Source organism: Nanorana parkeri, unplaced genomic scaffold, assembly GCF_000935625.1.
Source record: "Nanorana parkeri isolate BGI_ZX_2015 unplaced genomic scaffold, ASM93562v1 scaffold501, whole genome shotgun sequence".
NCBI classification, from domain to species: Eukaryota; Metazoa; Chordata; class Amphibia; order Anura; family Dicroglossidae; genus Nanorana; species Nanorana parkeri.
In genome coordinates, this window is record NW_017306769.1 from 497,285 (window position 1) to 519,772 (window position 22,488).

General features: G+C 42.6%; 1 protein-coding gene across 2 annotated transcripts; it reads right to left on the minus strand.

Moving 5' to 3' along the window:
* Positions 1-124: 124 nt before the first annotated feature.
* On the minus strand, positions 125-20,212 carry NUDT6 (nudix hydrolase 6). Of its 2 annotated transcripts, XM_018561127.1 has the most exons (5): positions 20,000-20,212; positions 18,061-18,273; positions 13,964-14,019; positions 1,350-1,404; positions 125-552 (listed from the first exon to the last, which is right to left on the minus strand). In XM_018561127.1, the coding sequence occupies exons 1-5, from the start codon at positions 20,184-20,186 to the stop codon at positions 143-145; spliced, it is 921 nt and encodes a 306-aa protein (XP_018416629.1). In that variant the 5' UTR covers positions 20,187-20,212; the 3' UTR covers positions 125-142. The 2 variants fall into 2 exon arrangements, with proteins under 2 accessions (XP_018416629.1, XP_018416630.1); XM_018561128.1 differs by lacking the exon at positions 18,061-18,273.
* Between the last annotated feature and the right edge of the window lie 2,276 nt (positions 20,213-22,488).

A 22,488-nucleotide genomic window follows, 5' to 3' on the forward strand; every position in this document is an offset into this window, starting at 1 on the left:
ATATATATATATATATATTCATGGTTTAATATATTTCCAAGTAAAATGACAAATGTACGTAGCAATGCAAGTATTGCCCTGAGGTATTTTCCATTCCTGAAGAGTTCATTGGATGTAAAATAACAATAATCATAACACTGTTTCAATGTGAAGCTTGCTGGAGATCAGTTTTTGCTTCATAAGAACCTGGTAATTCCTTGTGGTACAGAGAGTAGAAGAAACCTGAATAAACAGCTGGGAATGTCCTCACAGTGAGGTCAATATTATGCAAGCCTTCCTTATAACCATATAGTAACAGCTTAGCAATTCTGCTGGTTATGGGTGTATTATGACTTGAGTAGGCAAGCTCCTGAAGGTCCATCCATTCACACCTCACACATTCATGAGGGCAGAAGTTTATGCTGTAAGACAATGGCTTCAAACGACATATAATGTACATATCTGACTTTCCAAAGGCCCCAGGGTGATTATGCTGCTGTCTTATGCTCAGGAGAGACTTAAACTCTGACTTAATGCCAGTCTCTTCTAGAACTTCTCGAACTGCTGTGGCTCCTGCAGAGTAAAAGTGAAACAAAGCCTTATGGGGTAGTGTTCCAATATAATTATAGAACCATTGTATTCTGTTTAGGCAATGTACATGTCAGTATCCGTGATACCTTACAAATGAACAATGCTGCAAACTAAATATGATACATTCCATGCTAGAATTTTACATTTGTGTTATAGCTGAAATCCTTGGGGCTCGGATACAAAATCTGACCACTGACTACACAATATCACTTCCTATGAATTCAAAGAGACATTGTCATTTAGCCATTCAGAACAAAGGGACAGTGTCTGCAGAAAGCCCTCACCAGTGAGGTATACTGCTTGATCAAAGCTCCTGTTGGAGTCCTCTCTCTGTTGCTCTAAATATTGCCATGCACAATAGCCTGATGGAGGAGATGTGTCCATCCATATTGTTTAGTGCGGAAGGAGAAATCTGTTTTTTTTCATTCAGCTAGTGTGCTAAATGTAATAATCTAACAGTGTATAGCCAGCTTTACAGAGTGGGGATCCTGGGTGTGAGGGTATTGGCCTGGGCACCAATCTCTAGACCCAAACACTGTCACGAAGGGAGGAGGGGGGCATTAACGGTCATCTCTGTTCACTAGATTAAGAAGCATTTACTTATTCGGTGTGTGATTCCTTTCAATTTATTAATAAGGGAATGATAATTTCTGTTCATGTTAAGGTGTGCTTATGAAGATTATAATATGTGTAAAGTTTTACAGCGCCCTGTCCCATGTGACCAAAACCACAAACAAAAGGCCCACTATGTTATAGAAGAAAAGTAACAATATACCAACCAATATCTTCTCCTGGATCAGACAATCCTCCTGGAAACTTCCATGCATTTAGAGTCTGGAATGAAAGAATGTTTATTTATTGTTGTCTATTACATTACTTGCACATCGCATTCAGAAGTCCTTTAAATGGAGTCTGGCATTTATTCACATGTAATCCCTCCCTTAGGTAAGGACTGCATCTGTTTTTCTTTAAAGTAAACCCATTATAAGAGACATAGGGGGCCGCAATGACCACTGACAACCGAGTCAGTGACAAAAACAAGTATGCTGAGAAAAGTCAGAATTCTTACTTGCATGCTCCTCCTGTCATTTTTTTTCGATCGAATGCCCAAAGTCAGTCTTTGGGAAATCAGATGTACATGGACATGTGTCCGGACCACCTCCGGCCAGGTCCGGAAAAACAAACGGATCAGAAATCTGTTTTGCCGAAGCTGATTGTGCCGGATCGGGGGTAATCAGATATAAATGGACCCGTGTCCGTTTACATCCGATTCCCCATAGACTGATATCGGTGCACAGATCCTCTCCTGATCAGCCCGTGTGCAAGGGGCGTTAGATATTCTGGAGAAAAATAAAATATATAATGTACATGTTACATTGACTAGTGTCTGTGGAGAGGTAAGGGGGAATGCTTAGCAAACATCCTCAGCATCAGCCGAAAGCTCCATTCACAATATTGCAGAAAGTCCCCGTTTTCATTTTCATGTTGGTTTTCTCAGCTGAGACAGATTAGGGTGCGTAATACTTTATTGTAAAGGTATTTCGTGAACCCCGTGGTCATCATTTTAGCTGAAAATGACTTGACTGGAGTTCCACTTAAAAGCTTTACATCTAGAAAATATGATCGCTGCGCTCCAGCTTTTATTTTGACATATTTGTGTGTTACAATCTTCTACCTATTTAAAGACTTACAGGCAACCAGAGATTTTTTTACCAAATAATGCTGCTAGTAATATGAAAGGGAATATATCACTGGTATAAATATATATTTAGCCTGTACATGTATTTTGAAAAATAAGATGCTACACATTAGATGAACGGAGTTGTAAAGTCCCAGCATACACTATCCTGATATACCATCAGCATTGTAATAGGAATACATACTAGAGTTGTACTATACTAGGCTTACTTGAAAAAATCCCTTTTATGTAGTGAGTGCTGCCTCCTGTCTGCCCATCAATTCCATCAACTTCCTGGATTCCCAATGTGCTTTCCATCTCCTTCCTTGCTGCTCGTTGCTGTGGGACTATATATTCCATCATGCATTGCTTCCAGCAATCAATGATGATGATATATTATTCAGACTTTGTGCTATAGTTCAGTAGGCTCTGTGAGAGTTTTGACATACAGAAGTGCATATTTACAGGGTTGAGGAAGTACATCCTATGGACATCTTCAATAAGTAGGTTTACAAACATCTAGATTGGCATGGTTATTAGGAGTGGGATAGAACTTATGGAACTTCAATATAGAAATTAGGAATGTACCGATACTAGTATCGGTGACGATGCCGAGTATTTGTGACGAGAAAGCATGGAGCCGGCTTCCCGGCCAATCAGGAAGGCGTGCGCCGCATCATTACACAGCGCCCGGGTTGCTGATTGGCCAGAAAGCCGGCTCCATCCTTTCTCGTCACTTAGTGACGAGAAGCATGGTGATGGCTTCTCTGCTAATCAGGAAGTCGGGTGGCAAGTCTTTACATTCTGCCTGGCTTCTCGGCTGATCAGTAAGCCAGGTGGCGAGTCATTACACACCGCCTGGCTTCCTGAATGGGACTTCTGGTACTCGGTATTCGGTACCAGCGAGTACCGACAAAGAAATATCGGTACTTGTGTGTTGTATGCCGGGTTGGCTTTTAATCCCTGTACACACAGCTGTTATAAAGTGACACTTGGAAAGGTTTTCCTTATGCTCATGGAAAGCTCCCTGATGCTAGGATAGATATAGTGTGCCATGCTGTATAGCTTAGCGAAGTAATCACTTCCTAAGACCTGAAGCATCAGGTTTTATTTAGAAATACAATTCTTCTCATTTTGAATTGCTCTCCCCATCCGGCCTCTTCACCTGGAAAGAGTTTGATGGTGAAATGAAATGTGGGGCAGGAGCCATCGATGCATTTCTACATTCATCATGTGTTTTCAAGCATTTTAGGGGCCCATATAAATCTTTGGGCTGCTTTAACATGTGTTATGTCACACATTAAAGTGTGTTGCATTAAGGCAGTCAAAATGAGTTGGCTGCCAATGCATCATAACGTGCTTCAAATTGCTAGAAACTACCATGCGTTGCGACATGCTACAATGCACATGCATTGCCTCAGTGCATTAGGGGGCCAAATGAATGGCACTGCAATGCATGTAATGTACGTTACCACAATGCGGACGCGTGAATGGGTGCTTAGAGCTGTGCATGCCAGTACACTTTCACAATAAATCTTATGGTCAATCTATTCTAGACAAGCAAGGCATGGAGCGGCTTTCATTTTACTGGGCCCTTAGAGCTAGTTGAACACATGTACCACAATCATGTAAACATAAAATAAAGCACACCGTTTTACTCATAATAAACAGCTGTACCACTGATAGAAATGTGATTTTTAAATATGGAAATGTTTTAGAAGCTGCTATATAAAGGGGTATATGTTCCTTGTATTGCCTATAATTTGGTCAAAATCACATATTTAATTATTTGGAGAATGTTGATTTGTAGTACTGTTCATTAGTGCACTGATTTCAGTGTTTTATTTTTAACATATTAAAGTGTATCTATTTAATTCAGTATAGCTTGATTGTGTTTTATTTAAATCAGTATTGTTTTGTTTTCCTTGCCTCTTTGATCTTTTATTAGACAAATATGAAGAACACTTAGGCCTAATTTACACTGCCGTGCATATACGCGCGTATTGTACCATATGCAACACATGCAAATAAATGGCTCCATACACATAGGCGCGTATGGAACAGTATATTTGCGTAGCGTATATATGCGCAAAAACAGAATGGAACAGAGGTGCGCCCGGGCAGCGTATTTCTGCGCACATACGCGTGTTTACGCGCATATACACACATACATGCGTACAGCACATTAAAAATTCCATTACGAGTGATGTATTCTGGGATTGCATATAGTGCACACATATACGCAATATACAATTTTGCTTGCGTTGTGTGTGAATGAGGCCTTATAGGTGTATTTATAAAACATTCATAGAACATTATGGCCACTAGATGGAGCTGAGGAGCCTAGGAAATTTCAAAGCTCATCATCGCCACCTAGTGGCCATAGTGTGGTAGAACTCTGAAAATCAGCTCTGTAGATGGTTTATAAATACACCCTTTAGACCCTTAGTTCTCAACTGGTGGGTCGCGACACCGTGTTCAGTGGGTCGCCGTATGCCTTCCACTGTGCTAGGTGAGAGGCTCCTCAGCTCCTCCTGTCAGTTCTCTTGCCAAGGAGCCATTCAAAATATGCTGCCTGGTGCCGAGTGTCCGCTTGAGGTGGGATGGGCTGGAGCTATGGATGTGAGGGAGCTCCGTCCACACGTACAACTCCCTTGCGTGTCCTGCAGAGGTGCCTGGACCGGAGTGATGTCACATTCTGGCTCCCGGCACCTCTACAGGGCACGCAAGGGAGCTGTACAAGCAATGCACATATGGATGGAGCTCAATCATAGCACAGCAGCCCATACTGGATCCCAAGCTGAGGATCAACTCCAGCTCTCGTAAGGTATAGAGACTGGGTGGATCTATTGAATGGCATCCCAAACATACCTCCTACCCACAGTTTGATTGCCCTCTTTGGAACATGCGGTACCGCAACCTTGTGCGTTCCATTGCAGTGCGACTTGGGTCACGACTTAATGACTGAGGACAAATGTGGGTCCTGAGGTTACACAGGTTGAGAACCACTGCTTTAGACTATACACACCACTAACTACAGTTAGTGGCAACCAAATCAATGATAAAATTCCGTGTATTATAGAGGAGTATTATATGTACGGTATGCTCTGCTGTATATCATAAAAACTTAAAATAAGCACATACTTTTATCATTTTAAATCTCATATAATCTGGATGTATTTCTCATTCTGAATTTTAGTATTTAGTAGAAACAAAAACAAGGTTTTCATTTTTCCCTGTATGCATTGCTTCTCACCTGAGTCCATTGTGAGTATTACTTTGCTTAAAGAGGATCTTTACCCTGATCTTTGAAATAACAACAAAGGTACCTTTAGAAATGTTTAGTAATGACCAGGTCTTGAAAAATCCACTCGTCTGTGACAAGAGGACGGTGGAGCCCGACGAGCAGCTTCCCGGACGGCCGTTGTAATTACACGGCCGGCCGGGAGCTTTAGAGTCAAGCGATCGGGCGCCTCTAGAGACGCTCGATCACTTGTATCAGCAGCTGTCACTGCCATTGCCGGTCCCGAGATCCGCTGTGCCCGATGCGGCCGGGACCGGCACGGCTCTGTGACAGGAGATCAAAGGGAGTTCAGTATACGAACTCCCTTTGATCTCCATTCAGTCCCCGAATGCAGGAAGTGATGTATATTACATCACTTCCTGCATTCAGTGTCACTCTCCAGCTACAGAAGCTGATGAAGCCGATCTCTGCTTCATCAGCTTCTCTGGGGATCCCTAGGTAACATTGACCCCTGATGTCTCCTAAAGAGGACCTGTCATGTAAATTGGCTATCCCATAGGGGGCTTCTTAGCACCCCATGTAATAGCAATAAAGTTGTGTGTAAAAATAAAAGTAATACAAAAATTTAAGAATCATAAAAAAAAATAAAGCATAACATTTTAAAAAAAAAGAAAACATTTTTTTAAGTTCCCGCCCCCCACATACACACACAAATATGCAAGTGAAATCCCATTATTTCCCCTACGCCCAAAGAAGTACAGGAGCTTCTTTGGGGCGTATTTCCGCGCGTATCCATTAGGATACAGCCGCATAGCCCTCGTAAGCGCGCGTTTGATGCGCGTTTCGTGGCCCGCAAATTGGGGTAAAAACGTGCGGCACGAAACGCGCATCATACGTGCATATTTTGATCACCTAGGTGGGAACCCAGCCTTAAGGAGAACTATGAGGTGAGTGCTTTTCACTCACCTCATAGTTCTAGCTGACCTGTGACAATGAGACTGTCACACGTCGGCTCAGTAGATTGGGAAGTGAGCGAACACATACCAGCGTTCGCTCACTTCTCGATCATGCCCCAGAGCCATGACAGGGGAGGGGTTGGATTCCCCCCTCCCCGCTCCGATCCGCCAGCGCTGACTGGCAGAACGGATGGGTGAGGGGGCAGGTACAGCTGGCTCTGCCTCTAGATAGGCAGAGCCAGCTTTCACTCACACAGCTCGGCGGAACCATACATAATTGTCGGGATCCGCTTCAGCTGCGGCATCTCAGTATACCGCGAGCAGTAGCAAGCATTATACTGAGCTTAGGGTGACAGGAGGACGCTAGTTTGTGTCTTCCCGTTACCCTAAGGAGAACTATGGGGAAAATCCCTGACCCCATAGTTCTCCTTTAATCACTGATAACACTAAACTGATGAGCAGTAAAAGCGTTTTAATCGTCGCCTATGGGTGTTTTTTTGCGATTTTGCGGGCGCACGCAATTTTAAGGCTTGACATGTTTGGTGTCTACTCACCCGACGTGACCCCGACTTTTATGTTTTACTAAAAATATGGGTGAGAATAAATGTTTTATAACATAATGTAGGGGAACTTTTTTTTTTTTACATTTATGGTACTTTTTTCATTATATAGTTTAAAAAAAAATAACACCCCGTGGTGATTATATACCTCCAAAAGAAAGCTCTATCTGTCCCCAAATTTTTTTTACATAAATTGCAAGGCTATAGTCCGGTCATGCTGACTATATTTTTTGACTGACTGGTGAGACACCATAACATTTTTCAAGCCCTGCATATACTGCATGTTAGCAGTCAGGGCGAGTAGCTAGTTGTAGATATGAGAAGGATTTTACTTCAAGTGGAACTAAAAAATATTTTTTTTTTTAAATGCTGATTGGTAGGCTTTTTATGGCAGAAGGGATTGTGTCTTCAAACTTCGTTCTACCATTCAGCATTTTGTTTTAATTTCTGTATGCTAAGCAGTGCATGTGCAGCCCAACGCACTGACCCAGCCAACGGCATGGGGGCCCGGCCACTGGACCTGAGTTTCAGGATGAAGACACAGAACCTGGAAGAGAGCAGAGGGGAAATTAAGGGTTGCGGCGCTGGCGGGGATTTGTTTGGCAGGTAAGTCTGTGCATAGTAGCACATTTTGACTTACAGCTCCTGGATTCTTTACAAAGTCACTTTACTACCGTTTTAAGCGCTGTGTTTTGTATTGTATTCTTGTTTTAAAAAAAATAAATTATATAATACATTCTCTTCAATTCTGTTAACGTAGTTCTGAGAAACCCTATTAAAATGTACAGTTGCAATAGAAAATGGACCAACTGAAAGAAAGCAATAACAAATACTGTAGATTACCGTTTCCAAGACTCATTTTTATCATGACTTAATTTAGTCTGCGAGACAAAAGAAGTTCTTTCTAGTCACTGCCAAGTGTAGTTCTCATCATGAATAATGGCCAGAAAAGATTTGGGGCCCTGCTAAAGGATTTATACTGAGCTGCTTACACAAACAAAAGTATATATTTTCTGGACTGTTGCATCCCTTCAAACACTACAAAGTTTAACAAATGTGTGTGTGTTGTTATTATACAACAAACAAGTTAGGACTGCAAGATATTACCAGCGCTTGTAAACTATGCAATGGGGTAGAAATCGGTCACTGCAAAATCACAATGAGAAAACCAAGTTCTTGTCATGGCTGAAAGAGAGCTCCAGGCAGAGTACAAAGAACAGCAAGTATGTCAATGAAAAGCAATGTACGTGTGTCCGCTCTAAGGAGTCAGTGTGGAAGAAGAAATAATCATTATTTGGGACACCAAATCAGCCATAACACACAATTTAGTTAGCGTGGGCAATAAATCCTCCCATCACCCCATTCCCTAGATTAGAATAACTTGCTTTTAGGCTGGGTTCACCCCTGGGAGTTCCAAATAGGAGCGTTTTATGCTGGTTTTTTCAGCACGTTTTTAGCACGTTTTAAAACACGTTTTTTTGTTCACTGAAACGCGCGTTCGACGCTCGTTTTTTAACCTCCCTGGCGGTATGATTTTTAATTATTTTCCCGTTTTTTCCTCTATCTTTTTTTAGTTTTTTTTTAAAAACGGTTTAAACTTCCCGCCAGTTCCGCTACCCTGCGCTCGCAAGGGACGGAACCCGGAAGACGGCAGCGGCCGGACACAGTGGGGATCGCGGACGAGGTAAGACCTACGCTGTATTTCCGAGTGTGGCTCGGGGTTACCGCTTTGTTAACACCGAGCCACACTCGGGAATACCAATGGATACGCGCTGAAATACGCCCCAAAGAAGCTCCTGTACTGTTTCGAGCGTAGGGCGTTTTTCAGAGCGAAATACGCCCAGGGGGGAACAATGCCCATAGCACTCAATAGGATTTCACTTGCTGAGTGTTTTTCAGCGCTTCGATCAGCGCTGAAAAACGCCCAGGTGTGAACCCAGCCTTAGGGTCCGTAATGAAATCTGCAAAGTGTCATGCAGATCATAGTATCCATAATATATTGTTGTGTAAATTTGCTTGTGATTTGAATACCAGTAAAGCTGGAAATAGACAGATCAAGTTTTTTCAGCTCCTTGCTAAATAGGGCAAAATTCCAGCATTGGCTGACCCGGCCAGCACCACCAGGCTTCACAGAAGGTGATTTAAAATACAACTGAGCTGGGTGGAAAGCAATCAGCTGAAAAGTGACTGTATCCTATCGGATGCAATCACTGATCGGCTATTCAGGCACCCGTGGCTCTCTAAATACAACAGGCAGCAGTAGTAGTTCCCCCATGCACGCTGGTTAGCATGGATGGAGGAAATCAATTGATTCTTCTTGTGTATGGCTAGCTTAAGTTTTCTTTTAAAGTGGATGTCACGTCAAAATAAAGATACAAAATCTTTGCAATACATGAAATGTACTCCATGTTTTATCCCTTTAAAAACACTGCAAGTACAAAAAAATACGTGTTGATCGGCCAGAAATCCAGTCTGCTTGCCCTACAATGCACAGTGCATTCGCTGCACTGAATACTTGTTGGACAACAGGACTTTACCTATCCCCTCACCCCCTCTGATCCACTCCACATGTAGACATTGATTGCTTTCTCAGCAACGCAATGCTGCTGACCTGACTCCCAAGGGCCTGTATGTAGGGAAAGGGCTTATTCTGATGTCCCTATTTCCAAATCATACTGGAGATATGCCTTCACTATACACATGTTGAATGAAATGCCACGAGTCTTGAGAACATGCCTAAGCATGGGACACTCATTGAGAAGAGGTAGCATTTAATGTCATGGCATAGACATTTCCATGCATGGCCAGCAATGCTTATGTTAAGGTGCCAGCTGCCTTAATGGTAGTAAAAACAGAACAATGTCTGCGGACACATAAAGAGGGGCAAAACAAATGTATACACACTTCTACCGTTGTTATCTATACCCTTTTTTAAAACCTGTATTGAATTATGGCAGCAATGTGTAGTATTATGTTTCCTCTAAAGATATCAGTAGATGCACCATTGTTGTTATCATCATGTGACCGTCAGGAGAGTCAAAGAAAATGGTGGAGGCGCGCTTGACTTTTGAGCAATGCAAGACCATTTTAAAGTGGTATAGCAAATTTGAAAATGTGTGTGAAGTCCCACGACAATAGCGACGTGAGTTTGGAACAGAACTACCTACACGACTAACAATCGACGGATTTGTGATACGTTCTAAACCGATGACGCTGTTTGTGATGTGCACAAGCAAAGATCTGGGAGGTGTCCTGCTTCCTCGGATACAGTGTTGCAACAGTTTACACGGTCACCGCAAAAGTCTGTCAAACAATGTGCACATGAGAGAAGAATTAGCAGATCAAGCATACAACGTATTCTGAGGAGAGCACATTGAACATTTTACATCCCAAGATTTACGCCATGATTGAAGATGACCCTGACCGGGGAATGGAGTACTGTGAGTGGTTTCGACAAACTGGCCATTCGTGCGCTTTATGCGGATGAGCAATTTTACTTCCAGCAAGATAGTGTACCACCGAGACGTAAGAGCCTATCTCGATGATATTCTGCCAGGACGTTGGAGGTGTTGTTGAATTCCCTCCACGTTCCCCAGACTTAACACCCCTCGATTTCTATCTGTGGGGAACACTAAAGAATGTGGTATACCTTAGAAAACCACATACGCTGGCTGCACTACAGGAAGAAATTGAAATATCATGCAGAGCAATCCCGGTGGACACTCTAGTCAATGTTGTTCATGCAGTAGTGCGCCGAAATCAAAACTAATGGTGACAACTTTGAGCACCTAATGTGATTGCATAATTCAAACACAACTTACAGCTGCCCTTTGATGTTTATATAAATATATATATAGTGTACCATTCTTCCTGATCCGATACAGCTCGCGGTATACTGAGCCTAGGGTGACGGGAGGACGCTAGTTTGTGTCCTCCCGTTACCCTAAGGAGAACTATGGGGAAAAGCCTTAACCCCATAGTTCTCCTTTAAACCTTTGAGCAAAAGTACCTGCACATCCTGACAGATATCCTGTAGAGCAGGGGCGCCCCACAATTTTTCATCAGGAGATCTACTTTTCAAATGACAAGCTCAAAGAGATCTACCAACTAAAAAACACCTGCATTCAGAGGCGGGAGGGGACGTGGTGGTGCATTGAAGTCAATGGCACCGCAGCCACGCTCTCTGCCTGCAGTGCGATCGCCCGCACCCTGAACACATTAGTGTCTGCGTTCCGGTCCAGTGCGATCTGCAAAAATGCTGCAAGCACTATTTTTGCAGATCACACTGGACTGGAACGCAGGCACTAATACTGTCTCTTCTCTCACTCTGCTGTCTCTTCTTTCACTTTCTCTGCTGTCTCTCTTTCTCTGCTGTCTTTCTTCTCTCTCCCTGCTGTCTCGTCTCTCATTTTCTCTGCTGTCTCTTTTCTCTCACTTTCTCTGCTGTCGCTCTCCTGCCTGTCTTTTCTTACCTCCACTGCAGCAGCTTCCCAGGTCTCGTCTCGTGTGCCGGCCTCCTGTCCTCCCACGGTGCTCGTGTGGCCGACGTTGCACACACGGGGAGAGATGTCCCGCCCTTTCCTGTCTGCGGCGTCTGACACATTCAGCCGCACAAGCACCGCGGGAGGACAGGACACAGGCCAGTGAGCCAATCACGATCTACCAGTGTTCGCTTTGCGATCAACTGGTAGATCACGATCGACCTAGTGTCCCTTATTCTGTAAAACAAAAGACCTCTGATAGGGACACAGTATCCTGGTTACCGGCTCTGGACCCCCTCCTTCCACATTAAGTGCCTCCCTACTGGTCTTTGAATCCATTTATAACACTGCTATTCCAATAAGGAGGTGAAGTAATCAGTAGAGGACAGACTAAAGTGTTGATCTTCAAGATGAAAATGCTTTTTGCATAACAGCTCTTCATGTTTTGTTTAAAGGGCCACGAAACTTTAGGAGTTAAATCTTAAAAATGCATTCAAGTACCTGAACTATTAACATAAATGTATCTTATTTGTGTATCACTCAGCTTTAGATCCTCAAATCATCTCTGATTTCGTGCTGACACTGTCCTTCCTTCTGGAGGGTGGCTACTTTTGTTCCCCATGGTCCCTGTGTGTGTTGAAAAGTAGCCACCTCTCCAAGCTCACTCCCGTGATGGACTACAATCTTAATACAAATTAGTAAACTAAACATGAGATTGTAGTTTGGACCGGTGGCTACTTTACAACAGACACAGGGACCATGGGGAACAAAAGTAGCCACCCTCCAGAAGGAAGGACAGTGTCAGCACGAAATCAGAGATGATTTGAGGATCTAAAGCTGAGTGATACACAAATAAGATACATTTTTGTTAATAAGGTACTTGAATGTATTTTTAGGTTTTAACTCCTGAGTTTAGTGTCACTTTACGCTTTGCTTATGCAGACGGGATTGCTGCAGACACCTCTGAAACCAAACTATCCAATTACTTCTCCTTCTGAGAAGCCTCATATTGGCTGGTTGCCATGAGATCATAGCACGATCTGGCCAAAAACACCTAAGCTGGGTAGGCTGATGTCTAATGTCTATGGGTACTTTTAAATATATATAACATACCTGTATATGTATTATAAAAAATGAATCCAGGCTTTGATGCCTTGCATGGTATGCGTCCAGTGCCAATCTCTCCTAAAGTTGCTCTGAAATGCATTCTGCACAACTGGCAACTACGAATCACAATATCAACAGCCCTTTTCTTCTGCATATCGAGAAGTTTACTAACGCACAAAATGTCCATAGCAGCTAGCAGAATTTGAGTAACTGGGCAGAGCCAGAAAGACAGAGCAAAACTAATGAAATGTATGGACAGGAATATTATGTAATAAAGAACTGTACTTAAAATATAAAAAAAAGCAAGCTGATTTCCAAATATAATATTCTAGTAGACTATTATACTCTTGTGGACTATTGTACCTAGTGGAGGTACTGGGCAACAAAGCCAGTTCCTTAAAAATGAGGCCGGTATACTACCCAAGAGATATTTTTAGGACTTTGTTCTGCAATATGAAAGTGAATAATTAATGAAAACATTCGGCATTTTCCGTAGTCAACGGTTTGTACGGAATATGAGTCTGCAATTCATGTAAATGTATCCCTGAAGAAAGATAACACATACATTTAAAGCAGACCTTACACTATAAGACAAGATATGGCCAGCTCTGCATTCTTCCTGGAAAGACAATGATGACGCACCCAGCGACGCAGAAAACGGGGTAAAGGTAAGTATCCATTTTTTTGTTTACAGGTACATTTCACACCTAACAGCAAATCATTTTTTATGGGATGAAGGGAAGAAGATGGGCTGGACTGTAAATTGTACTGAAAGGTCTGCTTGAAAAATGTAAACTTCTATGAGCCAATATTCCTAACAAAACAAATAAACGTTATGTGGCATATTGTTGGTTCTATTACTGCTTATTTTTGGCTTGAAGGGTTATTAAACCCTCACATGTTTTTGCATATATCTACTGTTAGCAAGCAGTAGATATATGCAAAAACATTTTTTTTTAAACCCTTTAAAAAGGGTTTAAACATACCTGTGTCATTGCCACTCGCTCCCGTCCGAACATCTGAAGAGTCTCTGGCGGTCGCATGCGCAGTTCAGATGTTCGGCCCGAAGACGAGGAGAGACACAAGGTAAGTATATGGAGCAGCGTGCACCCACACAGACTCCGTGGGAAATCAGAGAAGAGGAGGCCAGAGAAGTCAGCGCTGGAGGGACAGCTGAAAAGGACAGTCAAGAAGAAGATCGGATTAAGAGACATCATTTAAGGGAAGTCCCTACAGCAGGATTGGGAAGGGGGAAAAAAAACTTTGACTTTAATGTCACTTTAACGTATAATGAATGATTGCTGTGACTCCGACTATGCTTTCCATGTCCTTAGTATTAGTACAGTTTGTTTTTTTAATTTGCTTACCTTATTTTTGTCCTGTACAACAAGTACTTTGCCAGTGTCCTCATCTAAAACAGCACCTGAAAGAGATCACTGTTTACAAATTGTTCATGTACTGTACAAGATGCAGGTAGAAATTTTGAAATATTTTGTACAATGGGTATTTTTACAGTAATTTCAAATGTGTAACGCTATACAGAGAATGCCAGTTGTAGAACACTGAGGGGGGAATTCATTACCACTGGAGCAGACAGAATCTGGAGCAGTTGCCCATAGTAACCAATCAGCTTCTCTCTTCAGTTTGTTCAGTTAAGCTTTGAAAATGAAAGAGAGAAGCTGATTGGTTGCCATGGGCAACTGCTCCAGATCCTGTCTGCTCCAGTTTTGATAAATTTCTTTCTAAATATTTGCCTTTTTACCTTTGGAAAATCAGCTACAGTTAAGGATATTTTAACTTATGCACATATGTAAGCAAAGAAATAAAGCACATGAAATACATATATGGGAGTGGTTTTACCTGCCAAGGGATTTGTTTTTCTGTCTACTCAGTCCTGAGATTTACACAGCTCTGCTACACAGCACAGCCCTGTCTAGCAGGGGCGCTAATCGTCCCCTGCTGCAGTTTTACTTTTACTTACAGGCTCCCCTGGACAGAGAGAGGAGAAGCAGCACACCAATCAGCTTATCCCTCTGTCAGTCTGCAATCTCCTCCTACCAGCAAGCTCCTGGCACTGCAGCACACTTGACTGGTGTCTCCCCCTCTCTGACATCTCCTATACATACTGTACAGTAGACTGCAAGGAGCTGATACCTTGTCATATTCAGGTACTTACACTGCTTGCATTTAGAAAATAAAGTTCATTAAGTATTATTGATAAAAGAGATGTATTCATTTGTGCCTTTTATATGTACCTGGAGTTCAAGATTGGTTATAAAAAGTGTTACATCTATGGCTTGCATTTTAGGCTTTATTTGCTAAGAAATTACTGTAAATTATGCTCTCTTTGCCTAAAAGTTGGTTACTAGTCAGTGTATGAGAAAAGAAACATGTAGCAACATGTCTCCCCTTCACTGGCGCAACCAGAATGTCCTAATTTGCTGCCCCCTGCTGGTCAAAATATATTACAACAAAAACAGTTATATAATGTTTACTGTCACTGATGTGCATACATGATAGCACATGGTATAAATATGCGCTGTTTTGCCGTATACATTGTTGCTGCCACCCCAATACAAATGTACAAAATGTACAGTCTAAACTCAGTGCCCCGGCACTGCCCAGATGTGAATGCACTGTGCACTGCATTGTCCAAAGGAAGTGCTGGTACATTCTTTTTGTGCGCTGAGGCTTCAATGTCAATGACCTGATTTAATGCAACTTGAGTAGAGAAAGAATAAAGTGTTAAAGTCTGCTTTATTTTGAAGGAATGGGGTGACTGAATCAGAAGATATTAGGTTTATTTCTCTTGGATATTTGCATGTAGGTTTGTCTGATACTTGCAGAGTATTAGGGTTTAGGAAACCATACAGGGGTCTATTTATAAATCTTCTGCTCACCCATATGTTTGGTAAATGCCATTCCTATGGCATTCCTGCCACTAGATGGAGCCGAGGAGCAAGAGGAGACATGAGTGCAAAGGTCCCCCATAACAGAACCAGTCACATATGTGGCAAACTCAGACAGGTATGCTTATGATAGTGAACATCCTGTCCCACAGTGTTGACCACAGTCAGAATAAAAGAATGCCACTGGTGACACCGTATACCTCAAACTAAAGAAACAGCCTGTACTATGTAAAAACACCGGGGATGATTTACTATAAAAGGCTGTTCACTGTGCAAGGGAATTTTCCCTTAGCTTGGTGAATGTAGACTTTGCAAAGAAATTCCCAATCATGAGCAAAGAAAATAAAAACAGATTTTTGCTTGCATCTGATTGGATAATAGAAGTCAGCAGAATGGAGGAGCTCAGCTATGAGGAAAGATTAGCTGACCAAATTTGTTCTCTCTGGAGAAGACGTGATTAAGGGGGACATGATCACCATGTATAAATACATAAATGGTCCATATAGTGAGCTTGGTGCCACATTATTCACTTTAAGGTCACTGCAAAGGACAAGGGTGCACACTTTGCATCTGGAGGAAAAGAGGTTTAACCTTTGTATATGGAAAGGATTATTCACAGTTAGAGCTGTGAAAATGTGGAATAGACTCCCCCAGGAGCTAGTTCTAGCTAGCTCAGTTAATTGTTTAAAAAAACATCTGGATGTATTCCTAAATGCACAGAATATCACTGGATATTGAGTTCTTATAGGTATATTAAGCACCAGAGATTGTTGATCCAGGGAATATCTGATTGCCTTATGGGATCAGGAAGGAATTTGTTCCCCTGTTGGAGCAAATTGAACCATGCTTTATAGAGGGGTTTGCCTTCCTCTGGATCAACAGGCTGTGGGCATAGCGTTCTGTTTAGGCTTTTCTTCTTTTTTTTTTCCATATCTCTATAGGTTGAACTCGATGGACTTGTGTCTTTTTTCAACCTGACTAACTATGTAACTATGTGATGCCACACTGTCCTGTCAAGGCCCCTCTGTATAGCGTGGTCCCCAACGCTGACCTAACAAAGCTCCCATCCTGGAACATTATTATAATTATTATTATTATACAGGATTTATATAGCGCCAACGGTTGGCGCGGCGCTTTACAATATAAAGGTGGCCATACACTTTACAACCATCGCAAGACCTTAGTCTTGCGATGGTTGTAAAGTGATTAAAAAAACGTACGATCTGCACATCTTGGACAGGCAGATCGTACTCTCGATCATCGCAAGCCCGCCCCGCAGAGGGGCGGGCTTCCGATGACCGCAATGCTGAACGGGCACACCCGTCTCCCGAGCACTGTCTCCCGAGCACTGTTCAAACCAGCCGAAAATCGTATGATTCTCGGCTGGTTTTCTAGCGCGCTCCTTAGACAAAAGACGTGCGACCGTTCAGTAGAAACGGTCACACGTCTTCGCTCACACTGCTCGATTCTCGTACGATCGGGGGATTTCCCGCGATTCTCGTACGAGAATCGAGCAGTGTATGGGCACCTTAAGGAAGACATTACAATTACAATACAATTCAAGACAAGATGGTAAGGAGGGCCCTGCCCATGAGGGCTTACAATCTAAAAACATACACAGCAATAACGATCAGAGGCAGGTATTCTGGAGGTAACTAATCCCTCCTTAAGGGCTCATTCACACAGGTGTACACATCCATTCAGTATGCACGCCCATAAAAAGACCCAATCCCGAAAAGGGAAGGTGCTGCGTGTAGTTGCATGCAGCAGCCTGTTCTTCCCTATAGAACGTGGCTGTACACAATTACAATCTGTCATACACACACCCGAATCTGCACATCCCCAGACAGTGAGCGTCCAAAGGGCGGAAATCCGGACCCACACATATGTGCAGGCTCAGGTGTGCATGTGACAGAATGTAATTGTGTGCTGCCACGTTCTTCCATAAGGAAGAACAGGCTGCTGCGCACAATTACACGAAGCACCTTCCCTTCTGAAATCGGGTTTTTTTTATGGGCGTGTACGCCCGTCTGCATAAGCCCTAAAGGTGCAGAGACACACCAGAAGCTCAGCACAGCCCACAGGTAGCTGAAGACCTCCAGTGGGTCCCAGAAATCAATAAGTAGCTTTTTAAAGCAAGGCACACATTTCCAGCCAATCAGCAAATGAAATCAATATGTGTACGAATATTCCAAGAATGAGTAGCAGGGATATTTTGAGGGTGCTGGTGACAGGTGCAACCAAAGGAACTAACATAAAGCATTCCATCCTGCACTGTCAGTATAGAAGGATGCATGGTCAATGGTGGCACAGCATTAATCAAAAGTCTGGTTATAGGACAGTTGCCTGAGCAGGAGCAATATTAGCAGAGATATAACGATCCCACAAATTGAATCAAATGGAGCAATCATAAACCAATATCTATCCTGTTTACTGGTAATCTGCATGGATATGAACGGACACTGACAGTGGTGTCATCCATTTATACCGTTCTGTGCACATTTGATGCCTTGTGTGCTCAACGGCCATTTAATGATAATGAAATATCGACTAACCTGCAACACCGACTTGGTGCGTGGCATATCCAGGAAGCCTGCTGGGACCTTCTGTTAACCCTTTTAACCATAGAGTCAATGTAGAGGTGTCGTTTTCTGCATGATGGAACTGAAATCCTTCCAAGGCAGCGTAGGTTATCAGTCCACTTAAAGTGATTGGAATGTGCAACCACACTGCAATCCTGCCTTCTTCCTTCCATCTCTGAATGGAATCTAGAATGAATACAATATATTGCAAATTAACTTACTATGTATGCTATGGACGCATTGTTCCCAAGTACATGTTAATGGTAGATTTCAGAATTCTATGATTCTTTGTCCTTGTTTTAAATAAGGACATTTAGCCTCAGTGCAAGGGTTAATACAAAGTTCCCCCAGAGTTCTGCTTTAAAGAATGACTCCGCTTTTCATGTTACACCCATATTCAGGATGTAACATGAAATGTGGTCTTATTCCCTAGCCCCCCCAACTAGTGCGGTTCTACCCCCCACCCCCCTCGACTAGTGTGGTTCTACTCCCACAAGGTCTTGTCATTTTTTTTTTTCCATTCGGCATGGCATCTGTGAATGGAGAGAGTGCAAGTCCCATCTGCCACCACAGTAAGGACTTGTAGATCTCAATGGACTACAAGTCACCAACATCACTGTACTTGTAGTCCATTGATTACTTCCTCCCATCCGGTAACTAAAAGTCTGTACCTCGGTTTAGACAGGGACAGGAGGAAGATTCTGCAGGAGCCAGAGCATTGCACCCGCGATTCACTGATTGGGGTTGCAATGCTTTGCAGACCCGAGGGCAAACATTTACAGGGTTATTCACTAAAGGGTGAAGAGTTTGGAGAAGTGAACAATCTAGGACAACATAGCTGATTTGTAAAAGTTCTCCAATTCAGCTCACTTTCCAGTTCAGCTATGTTGTCCTAGATTGTTCACTTCTCCAAACGCTTCACACTTTTGTGAATAACCCTGTCCGTGAATAGTTGTTTCTTTCTTTCATCAATGTGGGAGCAGCTATTCTTTTTTATGTAAAAGGTGGACTATGCCTTTAATTATAATACAGGCTGACTAAGGGCAAAGCTTTTTTTCTGACAAATCAAGAAAGGGATAGAACCCCTGAGTTTTTATTTGTAGTCTGTGTCCCCTGCCTGGACAGGAAGTGATAGATCTCTCCAGTGGAGACAGACTATGACAAAACACTGGAAAGGGATAGAACCTTTGTGAGATTAATATTACTCTGTGCCTGCCTGTCCTGGTGACAACTACTCCCCTCGTTTCCTGCCTTGTCGTCAGTGGGACAGGGTGTGAGGTGTAATCTTCCTAAACGTTTTTACTTCTTACAACTGCGGGTGACATAAGATCTGATAGCTCATATACACAGCTGCCCCACAATTAGCTGTGGCAATACTATAAACTTCACTCACCATAAAAACATATAGGAAATGTTATTATAACCATGTGAGAAGCCTCAGGCAGATGCTGTCCCTCTATCAGGTTACACGCTAGCTCCTTTACGATGTCCGAGTTAAGCTGCCCATACACTTTACATTGTGATTGCACATTCACTACAAGATCCATGTAGTTCATGGGTCTGCCTGCAGATTGACTGGGCCTTACATAATTGTTAATAGATGAAATGGAGATTGTGTAATCAGATTGTAATGTGTATGACTATGGCAAGGATAGGTACATCACTGCTATTCATTGGGTATAATATCCTTCAACAGCACATAGTCCTTTCTGTATTAGAGCCAGCCTCTCAGTTCTCTACACCTTTAGATGATGATTTCAGTCATATAATGACCCTAAAGCCTGAAATAAAGCAGCAGCAGTACACAGGGGTGAATGGTTTTATTATTGTCTTCATTGCACAGAAAGGGTCAGTAAGGAACTTTATATGTGGAAGCCCTGCCAACCCTCCCCCCAGCACACATTGCACTTGCCCCGCAGCCAGCTGCTGAAGGAAGCCGCCTCGTCCCGGTGCTGTGTGGGGAGAAGCCGAACAATGACACCCCCGAACCTGTCCACTGTTTCCCGGGGCCAGGGCTCCGAGCTGAAGGCACGCCCTTGCACCCTTCTGGTGTACCGACACACGGCACCAAGAGCCCAGAGCACTCCACACCGCAGCATTCTAGCTTTCTTCACGTATTACACAACCGGGGTGACGTCATGGTCATGTGACCAGGGCTCAACTTGGTATGTCATGTGACCGGGCTCAGCTTGGTATGTCAATGTCATGTGACCCGGGCTCAACTTGGTGTGTCATCATGTGACCTCCCTTTGCAATAATAGCTGGAAATGATCGGGAAGCTACGAATGGAAGACTGAGTCCGTTCAACTTCAGCATAGAGCTCTTCCATGTTGGTACCCGATCCATCTATCCGTATTTTCTCTTAGATGTCCCTCTTTTAAAGGCCTAGTCCATCTTTGTGATCATGTTTTATGTTAGAGTGTAACATAAAACATGGTCACAGCTCAAAAAACTCAAGTTCCAGCACCCTTACTCACAGGTAGCTTGCTGTGCCCATGGGGCGGAGAGAACTCTGCTACAGATCTCCCTTACAGTTCCTATAAAAGACAAATTCCACCTTTTGTAAAAAAAAATATAATAAATGCACACTTCTACATAGAGAAAAAATGTACATTTCTTTTTTTTTTTTTTTTGCATTGGCACCAGTAAAGCAATTGCAACCACAATGGCTCAGAGTACTTGTAGTTTTTCCATTCACAGATCCTGCCAAAGGATCTGTAAATGGATGACGCAGTTATGTGGGCGGAGCCATGCTAAATTAATGACTTGCTGACCAGGTGTTTACACCCCCTTCCTGGCCAGACCATTTTTCAGTATTCAGCGCTGCGGTACTTTGACTGACATTTATTCCGTCATGCAACGGTGTACTGAAATTTATTTTATACCATTTTTTAGGGGACAGATTGGTGGGATTTAATCACCACTGGGGGTTTTATTTTTTACTAAAAAATAGTAAAACAAATAGAACAAAAAAGTACTCTAAATTTAAACAAAAAAAAAAACTTTCCCTATGAAATGTTATGAAACATTGATTATCACCCCAATTTTTTGGTAAAACATAAAATACAGGGTCACGTCGGGTAAATAGACACCAAACATGTCAAGCTTTAAAATTGCGTGCCACACGAAATTGCAAAAAAGGATCACACCCAAAATTGGCCATAGGCGACACTTTAATAGCTTCAACCGCTCATCAGTTTAGTGTTATCAGTCATTAATGGCCCTAAAATGATTGCTCTCATTCCGACGTTCGCGGTCATATGTAACATGTGCGGCACAATAGGCGGAATCCTCGTTTTCGCACGTTGGTGTACCCGACGCATGTTTGTGTGTGCATATGGGGGGGGGGTTTAAAAAAAATTATTTGTGACTATTTTTTTTAGCTTTATTTTGTTTTTATGCTTTAATCTTTTTTAAACTTTTTTCATGCTGCGTGTCAGATTCCTGGTCCACTTCTGGCACAAATGATGTAATGTGCCAGAGCATTGCATCCTGGGAAGTTTACATCAGCAGAGCATTGCTGGGAAATCTCATCTGTATTTTTATGAGATCTCAGGGAAAGGCATTTTCCTCCCCTGAGATGATGTGCATGGACACATGTCCTAGTCCCAGAGTTCCAGGAAGTAAATGGAGAGCTAATAACCTGCCCTTAGTAAAGATGGCCACTGTCAGATGACTGGTGAAGAACAGAGAAATAAAAGAGAAACAAGGCATGTAAAGAATACAAAGCTTGCAATTATCTAGACGTATCTGTTTGTAGATTGTCATTACTAAAAATTTGTAAAGGTGTGTTTGTTGTTATTTTAAAGATACGGGTAAAGGTCCGCTTTAAAGATAAAGATGAACGTCACCCCCCCCCCCCCCCAAAAAAAAACTTTTCAGTCTTTTTCACTCCTCACCTTTGGATGCAGTATCATATACTTACAAGCCCAGTGGATCCAGCATTGTCCTCCACTCTTGCACTGCTCTCATACTACAGGTCTTGCGCCGCCATCTTTCTTTTTACATCATGGGGAGCCAGCTGTCTCTTTTCAGTTCTTTCAGCTGCCATGACGCAATGTCAGATCTCGCACATGACAGACAGATATCTGGTGCTATGTCTGTTTACATACTTTCTATAAATGGTGAAAAGGAATGTCTCCTAGGATACCATCATCACATATCACAGGAGGCATTACTTTCCACCATTTATATTACAACATGGAAACTGATATGGCACCAGATCTCTGTCGACGAATGTGTTTCTATGTTGTTCTATATATGGTGCAAAGTATGCCTCTTGTGATATGTGACTCAGGAGACTGAAACATCATTCTCGCCAAGGCAAGAATGGAGGCAGGGGACGGGTCAAACAAAAAAGGAAATAAAAATATGTAAAAAAAAAAGGCCAGCTTTTTTAAA